This window comes from Notamacropus eugenii, chromosome 2, assembly GCF_028372415.1.
Source record: "Notamacropus eugenii isolate mMacEug1 chromosome 2, mMacEug1.pri_v2, whole genome shotgun sequence".
In the NCBI taxonomy this organism is placed as follows: Eukaryota; Metazoa; Chordata; class Mammalia; order Diprotodontia; family Macropodidae; genus Notamacropus; species Notamacropus eugenii.
In genome coordinates this window covers 496,254,522-496,263,975 of record NC_092873.1, presented here as the reverse complement: position 1 = coordinate 496,263,975, position 9,454 = coordinate 496,254,522, and the positions used below count along the sequence as shown (strand labels likewise).

Below are 9,454 nucleotides of genomic sequence, written 5' to 3'. Positions count from 1 at the left end.
ATAAAGAGAGTTTTTGTGGGGGTTGGGGGAGGTACTAGGAGCTAGAGGCTTCCTTCTATTGCCTTTTGTATGACCCGGTCTCCAGTTCCCCTGATGACTCTTCTCTGGACAGGCTCCAGTTTGTCAACATCCTTCCTAAAACGAGCTGCCCAAGGTTGATCATAATGCTTCAGGTGTGGCCCGACCAGGCCAGAGGACAAAGGATGGAAACAAGAATTTATTGAGGGCTCATTATGTACTGGGTACCGTAATGAGGGATAGGGATACAAATGTAAGCAAAACAGAGAGTGTTCTTGTCCTTAGGAAGCTGTTAGTGGGGGAGACAACACAAAAAGGAAACCAAAAAGTGAAGGGGGGAGGGGGAAGAGGAGGAAATAAGGGGCCCAGAGGAGCCATGACTGAAGCCAGAAAAGTCAGGTAGAGGGTGTAAAAGGGGATGAAGGCAGGAGGGGCCAGGAGGAACTCGTGGGTGGGACAGTCACCTCTCTTGTCTGGGACATTACCTTTCTAGCAATGAGGCCTAAGAATCTATCTAACACTGAACTTCAAGCTCCCAGAATTTTTTGTACAAATTGTTTGTTAGTCACATCTTCTCCATCTTGAACTTGTGTTATTGACTTCCTAATCCATGTAGAACTTTTGATTTATCACTATTAAATTTCTTCCTCTTGGATTCAGCACACAGTGCCTGGCATGGAGTAGATGCTTAATAAGTGTTTATCAAGTGATTGATCACAGACACGTAATTGTAGTTTCTTCCATACCTAAAGCTATACATCTGCTTAGTTCTTGTCTAAAACCACTTATATGCCCCTGTTATCTATATAGACCACAGGAATTAGACATATTTCTCTCTCTCTTTCTCTCTCTCTCTCCTTATCTATAGATATCTATATAGACACATCAAAGATAGATATCTATATACACCACAGGAATTAGACATATCTATAGATATGTATACATGTGCATATCTATAGATATCTATGTAGATATCTATATTTACTATAGACATGTATATAGACCATAGGAATTAGATATATACATATATATCTCTATATATACACATATACATATCTATAGATATTCACGCAGATATCTGTATAGACATATCTATATATAGATATAGATATCTATATAGACCATAGACATACCTATTTAGTAAGTAGAAATAATACCACAAATAATGCCACCAACACATTAAGATTGTTCAAGGCTTACAGTTCCCCTTTATTTTACTTGGATTAATTCTTTTACTACTTTCTTTGTTGTAGAGCTGATCCATATTTGACATGTTTTGGAAACAAAGCTAAAATAACCCATATGGAAACATATGTTCTCTTCCCAAAAACTGAAAATGCATTATTGAATGATACAGCTCTTATTTTGGTTGATGTGTAGATATGTGAGTCAATATTTGTTAATATCAATACTTAAGAAATGTACAGTACTGATGTAGTCACTTTGGATAGACTATGGAGAATATTGGGACAAAGCGGGAGGCAATTTACTTTAACTTTAAAGGAGGTTTCCAAATGAAATTAACTTTTAATTGCTATTGATTAAACATTCAATTTCAGTTCGACACACGTTCCTGATTAAAATATAGTTGTAGCTGCAGCTACTCCAACGACTGCCCAAATTACTGTAGCAACGTTAATGCTGTAGCGGATGCTGTCGTTGCTAGGACAGGGAGTACCAGTACTGGGTTCTGGAGAAGGAGGGATAAACTTAACTGCTTGCGCTATATTCGAGATTTCTGAGGTGAGACTGACATGATCCACAGCCTGGATTGCAATGTAGACTTTGGTGCCATTTTTTATTTTCAAAGTTTCTGGTTTAAACTTAAAGGTTTCCTTGGAGTTGGCCTCCTTGGGCATCAGACCAGAAGTGTTCACTGGCGTAGCTTTATCAAAGTGATGTCGGAGCTGCATGGAATTTCCACTCATTCTTATTTTATAGTGATCAGCTGGAAAAAAGCAGACACTTTTAGTACTGCCCAGAACCACAAATAGTTATGCAAACAGCATTAAAGGAGCCTTCAAATAAACTTTTAAGATAAACTCCAGTGAATGTGTGTAGACAATGCAGGGAAAAGGCAGTGGTCCACTATGGACAGAGAGGCTCTTTCTCTGGCCTTTGCTGGGGAGGGGACAGAATGGGGCAAGGCAGGTGGTAACTCACTGGTGGGATAAGGGAGTGGGGTGGAAAGGAAGCCTGCCTCATCACTTTCTATTTTAACTTTTTAAAAAAAACTAATTATAGTCCAAGCACAGTTGTTTCTATCTATTGAAGAAGTTCAAGTGTTATTAGTACACTCTAACTTTCACTGCCTTTAGACAAAGCCCTGATGGAACATGCCTACTTATAGCTATAGTGCTGAATACAATCATCAATCAATCAACCAATATTCGAGCATTTAATAACTGCCTACTATGTGACAGCCACTAGGCTAGACACTGGTAAAGTACTTTTTATATGTACATAATCTCATTTAACAGCTAGTACATATAAAGTGCTTTATTACATATGTCATTTCATTTACCAAATGTTAAATAATATGTTATTTCATTTACCAGTGAAATTGGTAAATGGTGCTATAAGTGGTAAATTGGTGCCTTATTTTTCTCATTTTATAGGCAAGGAAATGAAGGCAGAAAGAGGTTAAGTGACTTACCCAGTGTCATAAAACTAAAGAGTGTCTGAGGTGGGGTTTGAACCCTAGAATTCTGCAGGGGAGATAAAGCCTTACTCACGGTATGGACTCAGAGTGGGAGGTGAGATAAGGATTCTCAGAGCTTAGAAGGGCTACATCTGTATGCTCATATAATTATACTGATCTGAATAAATGATGCATCAAATGTGTGGAGCTGCGTAGTGGGGAAGGTACCGTATGCCCAGCCTGAAATGCTCTGGTGCGACTTTAAAATCTCTGCTATTAACATTATAGTTCAGGAATTTCCTAGATAGATTGTTCTTCCAAACAAATCTATATTCCATATGAAATAGAGTAAGTCACTTCACGTTTTCTAGCCTCAATTTCCCATCTATAAGATGAGGGAGTTGGAATGGATCATCATTAAGATTACTGACAGCTTCAATAATTTATGAATTGATTGTCTTTAGGTGTAGCAAAGCGGGTAGGGAAGGCTTTCTCCCATCCCACCCCCATCTAAAACCTATAGAAAGAAAATTATCAAGGTTCATACGCAAGTAAAAAGCAACTTAATCTACAAGGTTGTTTCTTTGGAGAAAGAAATAGAAAACATAATTTTCACCCACTCCTGGAATTAAAAATAGGAAGTATAGTTTTGTTCAATTAGTTAGAAATGTTATTCTTTGACCAATTAAGGGAAAGAGAGTTATTTGGAGGAAGGAGAGAAAAGCAGTATATGAGAAAGAAGGGGGAGAGGCAGAGGGAGAGGAGAGAAAAAGAAAGACAGGGAGAGAGAACCAGATTGAAAGAGAATGAGGCAGAGAAAAGACCAAGGAAGAGGGAGTCAGAAGTTGAGATAGGTATGGGGAGAGAGAAGTGAGGTAGATACATTAACAAGAACACAAAAAGAGGGAAGAAGAAGAGGTAGGGAAACACAGGATTCTGGGAGCTCCATTGGTGTTAATTATTTTTTAAGTACCTTGCTGTTCACCTGGGCTGTGCATAAATTGCCAGCCTCTGATAACAGACATACTCTTTGAAATTATAGTTAATAGACTCTTGTTTTCTGGGACGGAGCTTAATTGCTTTACTTTTCAAATTGTAAAGTTGTTTCTATAAATAAATTCTATATTCCAGAAAATCCTTAAAGTTTTGAATGGCTGTAAAGGACTGGCTCCTTTTATTTATTGATTTATTGGATTTACAACTTATAAGCCTTCTGCTTGCTTTCCAGGCTCTCCACAGTGACCATTACTTAGTAAGTACCTCCTGCTCTGATCAGGGGTATTTATCTATTCTTAACTTTCCTGTGAATAAGCCTCCATTCCCATTCTTCCACCCTCTCCACGACTCTGCTGATTCCTGACCACACTGATCTCCCTCTCTGGAGTATCACTCAGCTTAGACTTAAATGAATCATTCTCTCCTCATTCTGTGTGTGCTCATTATAGGCTCCTTGAGGGCAGAGCCTGGGTACCATGATTTCTGTAATGCCAGTAGTACATAGACATGCCTTTTCATAGCTTACAAAAGTTTTACAGGCATCATCTCATTGGATCCTCCCATCTACTTTGAGAAGTATGCAGCATAAGTACTGTGACTTCCATTTTATAGATGAGGGGTCTGACACTCAGGGATATACAGTGACTTGCCCAAAGTCACTCAGCTACAAACTAGTTCTCAAACCCAGATCTCCCAGACTCTAAGTCTGGTATTCTTTTACTAAGCCAGAGTTTGCCTGAGTTGCCTTTCTCAAGCACCCAGTACAATGCTGGGTATGAAATAGGGATCAGGACTGGACCTGCGATTTCAGCAGAATGGGGAATTTCCAGGAAGAAAATTCTTCTTCCAAAGCAGGTAGACACTAGCTCTGCAATTTATAGTCCGAGACAGAAGTGTCAAACAAGCATCTGCTGGCCTCATCACTGGCCACAACACTTCAGTGGGGCCTGAGCCAAATTAAAACATAATTGGGAGATAGTTAACAACTTAAAAATATAATAGAACATAGGTAATGTTAATTTGCAGTTTTCTGAGTCAATATGTAGCCTGTAGGAATACTTATACACGGGTGAGTGAGTGGCCTCAGTTTCTGGTTATGCACTCTAAACTTCTCCTTGTGTTACAGAATGGCTGTTACTTCATGTACAAAATCCTTTTAAAAAAGTCTCTTCTGGGAGAAGGAGATAGATAAATATTAAGTATATTTACTAGCTTTTTTAAGAGTACCTTTTGCCTTGGGTCACTAGAGGGTTCTTAGCAAATGACGGGATAACCATTGGGATCCTATTGGGGAGAGTTTAAAATAGACTTTCAGTCTTACCTTTTCCTTTATCAAAGTCATTCCCAGGAGCTGTCCATGAGAGAACAATGTGGTCTGCTTGGAACTTAGCCTTCAGATCAGTAATTTTACCTGGTGGGAACTTATCCGGGAGGGGCCCAGAAGGGACTCCTCTTATTAAAAATGAGTCTCCAGAGGCTACTCTGCTGAAATCTTCTATCTTCACCTCTATTTCCTTGTCTTTGACTTCAGGTCTTGGTGGGTTCAGTGTAATTTTACCTTTCAAAAAAAGTTATTCTCTTTCAATGCGGGAACAAAAGTTTTCCTTCTCTTTATGTGAATTAAAAAACCTATTCTGTAGTTTACAAAATCTTATAGACAGTATATAAACATAAATTCAGTATATACTGTATATAAACACATGTAGTATACATAAATACATAAATATTGTATCAAAAAAATTGTATCATAGAGATGATAAATGTAGGCATTTACCTTTTATTTTGTTTTTTTTGAGACAAGGTCTAACCCTATTTGGCCCCTAGCTGGAAATTTAGGACCACTCATTTGTCTGACCTTGCTGCTGACTGGAATGGCTGCCTTAGACCCGCCTTGGTTGGACTCCGGCTGGTTCATGCCTCCTTAGGGAGAGTGTGGCAGCCCTCTGTTCCCAGAAAGGCTCATGATACTGGTCTCAGACTGTGAAGACACCTAACTGGCTTTAGTCCTAGCACATCTCAGAACTACCAAACTCAACTGATCCACAGGCCTTAGCTTCCCCAGTAGTCAGAATTAGAGGTGTGTATCACCACACTTGGCCAGACATTTACTTTTGATACAGAGAATGCTCTTCAGAAACATAGAGAATTAAATTAGTTTGTATTTTGAATTGATAAATAGCTATTTTTCAAAGCAAGTAAATAATAAATGTTTATAAATGATGTGAACAATAATGAATGTTGAATTTAATTGAATCAACTACTATTAGGAACAAAAAGACTCACAGCTTTGTGTAATCTGCCAAGTTTGAATTTTTCTTTTTAACTATGATAGTAAGATAAAGTGGGAGGAATCCATTACATATTATGCACATATGGACAAAGGGAGTACATAGATGTGCTGATAGACCCAATACAGATATAAATATAGACATGGATCTAGCCATAAACAATAGCTGATGTTTATGGCTTACAAAATGTTTTTTACTTTTAACTTTTACAACTTTTATAACTTTTAACTTTACAACACTTCTATGAAACAAGGCAATTAAAATATTATCTTTATTTTAATCTAGAGTAAACTCAGGCAGATAAGTTAAATGATTTAATAAGGACTTATTAAACCAGGTAGCAGATCACAAATTTAGATCTTTAAGGAATCTTAGGAGCCATCAAGTCCAACATCCCCATTTCACAGATGAGGTCTGAGGCAGGATTTGGAATGGAGGCTTCCTGATTCCAAGTCCCATGTCCTATCCACTATCCCAAGCTGTCTCAGGAACTCAGGTCTTTTGATATTAAGTCTAAGGGCATTTTCCCATTGCACCATGCTGTCTCTAACCAGGAAGCTCTATTAGTATGCCATACTATATAGATAATTGAATAATTTATATTTTATAATTATATAAATATATAATCAGGTTTACCAGAACAAATAATGTATATTCTATCAATTCTCACACATTCTTAATCTAATCAGATACTATATTTCTTTTTTTATATTCATTCATTTATTCATCAGATATTTATTCCCTATGTTACTATAATCAGAGAAGCAAGGCAGTCAAGCTGTGGCTATAGTGAGACAGCAATTGATGCCAGTTGAGGGCACCAGCCTCTTTTTTCACACAGAGGTTCTTAAAATCAGGCATTTATAAGCATGGAGAGGCCCTGCCTCTGGAATTTCCTACTCCTTGCTTCTAGTTCTGTTCTCTAGGCCCAGGAAAAACCAATGATCACGATGACAACAAAAATAACAATATCATTTATGTGACACTTTTAGGTTTGTTTGCAAAGGATGCAAACAGTATAATTTTGTGACTTTGCCTAGAAATGCTCAGCAATGAGAGCTGGAGGCAAAAACAAACAACCCCCCCAAAAAAGAATCCCCAAAACCAAACCATATCAAAACCAGCAAAAGTGTGTCCAAAACTGTAGTAGAATAGGTCGAGGCCTCGCTGTTATCACCCAAGAAGGGACTGATGCCCAAGTACATCAAATACCTTCCCGGAAGACTCCCAGGTTAGAGAGTGCTGAGGCCTTGATTTGGACCAAGGTCCGGCAGGGGACATGGGGTGGAAGGGGCAAAGGTCGGGGGAGGATGGGTTCTAGGCTGCTCACCATGGTCCACGTAGCCTGGTACATACATCGCTCGGCTCTGGGGTGATCTCATGCTTAGCCTGACTGTATTGTTTCTTGCCTGGACTAGCACTTTTAAACTGTATCTGCCATTTTCATGATAGCTTGTGAAATACCTTGAGTAGATGCCATCATTCTTCACGGTATCAGCACCTGGAGAGAGTAAAGTGAAGATTAAAACCAAGGGAAAATGCCTTCTGTTTGTGGGCAGGAGTAGTGTCAATGACTGAGAGACCGAGAGCAATGCCATTAAGCTACTGCTTTAACATAACTATAGAAAGCATATCAGGAGCTGGGGCATTCATTGCACATAAGTGACACTTAGAGAACATTTTCCATCTATTATCTCCTGTGAGCTTCACAGTAATCCTCTGAGGTGGGCACTGCAGATAGTGTCATCCCCATTTGACAAAAAGAGAAAATGGAGACACAGAGGGTCTAACTGATTTACCCGGGGTCACATGGCTTGCAAGAATTGGCAGCAGGATCTGAACCCAGTTCCATCCTCATACCAGTTCAATTCACTATGCATAATTCCACTCTGCCTCTCAATTAAGATAAAATGATTTTTCAGTTTGAAGTTCCTTGAAAAAATAGTTATTCATTAGATTTTTAAAAATGCATTTATACCTGAATCCAAGTTTTGTCCAGCTCTAAAGAAAAGAAGTTTAAATACGTTACTGAAAAATAAGACTAATATTTTAGAACTTTAGCTTTGGAATTTAGAGGTCACACAATTTGATCCTTATTTTACAGATGAGGAAACTGAGGCTCAAAGATATTTAGGAAGCTGCCCAAGATCACATGACTAGTTAGTACCCATGCTGGAGCTGGAAGCCAGGTTACCTGACTCTCAGTCTTTTTCCCATACCCCACAGATTGACACATTCTCTATTAGCTACATAGAAAATCCAAGTCAAAGAAGTTGGGAAAATAGCATAGTTTTGCAAAATCCTGTAGCAGTTTAACTAGGATTGCTGTTACCTGCTCCGTTGTCCCAAAGCGCCAAGGTCTCTTGTGATCCGTGCTCTGTTTCTATAACTGCTGTCACCTTAGCTCCAAGAACAGGCAAAAATCCTTGACTCACTTGAGCGTAAACAGTCATTGGACTAGGAAAATGGCCTGTACTTTGGTTCACATGCACAGTTGCAATCACAGGGAGGACTGCAGGACTTTTTGCTCGAGTGGTCACAGTCAGTGTTAGGGTTTGAAGGCTATTTTCATTTTGAAGTTTGTAAATCCAATTTCCTGTCTGAAAATCAAAATGAAATATTCCATACATTTATTTTAAAAGTTTGAACACTTTTTGTCCTTTGTTTTCCCCCCTTTTGGTTAAAAACCTTTGGCAATTTGAGGACCATTCATCATTTTTACATGACCTATGATGGAAGAGTTTACCAGGATCCTGATAAAAGGCAACTGAAGGATGCTGGAAAAAAAAAATCAGGCTCCCCATCAGTGGCTCATAAAAGAAAGCCTCTTGTTTTAACTTCTTGTTCTCTTTCTCTCCAGCTCTCTCTTTTCATTATTTTCTCTTCCCTTTCCAGAGCACAAGGGGCATGGGAGGAGGAAATTTCTACATCTCCATATTTCCCTCCCCAGAAGCAGAAGACAGAGACCGACAGTAGAAGGCCATGGTGAGCTGTTTATGACTTCATGTATCCTAAAAGGGGAGATTAAGACACTGTTCTTGAACTCCAGCCTTCTGTCTGGGAGATGGAGTGGGGTCTCTGGGAAGTATGGCCTGGGCACCTAGCCTTCTCACCAGACAGGGGAGGCTTCATGGGCAACATTTGTTTGAGAAGTTATCTTGCAGGGAACCCCAATTCAAAAGATTCTCATTTCAGGTATCAGATCTTTTAAAGAGAGATTTACTAGTCCTGTGGGTTCCTTGGGGAAAGAATATGACAGTTCACATAGTCTTGTACAGGATCCAACTTGTTCAGTGAGTTACTGGGTCAGTATGGGGCCCTATGAGAAAGAGTTTGCTTGGTATGTTTACCTTTTGAAATAGGGGTGACAAAGGAAACTTTCAGGGGAAGAAACTCCCTCTGCCACTGTAGATAGGCACCCTCTCTCTAATTTGGAGAGCTGCCTTATGCTCTAAGAGGATCAGTGATTTGCCCAGGGCTTCACAGACAGAAGGTATCAGAGGTGGAATTT

The 9,454-nt window shown here is 39.1% G+C and overlaps 1 protein-coding gene across 1 annotated transcript in view; it reads right to left on the bottom strand.

Annotated features, from left to right (window-relative positions):
- Positions 1 to 1,203: 1,203 nt before the first annotated feature.
- LOC140529922 (calcium-activated chloride channel regulator 1-like) overlaps positions 1,204 to 9,454 on the bottom strand; it is a 45,191-nt gene continuing 36,940 nt past the window's right edge. The window contains 4 exon segments of the mRNA XM_072648963.1: positions 1,204 to 1,966; positions 4,977 to 5,213; positions 7,274 to 7,444; positions 8,276 to 8,543. Of these exon segments, the coding sequence (XP_072505064.1) occupies positions 1,596 to 1,966; positions 4,977 to 5,213; positions 7,274 to 7,444; positions 8,276 to 8,543 (1,047 nt within the window). The 3' untranslated portion in view covers positions 1,204 to 1,595.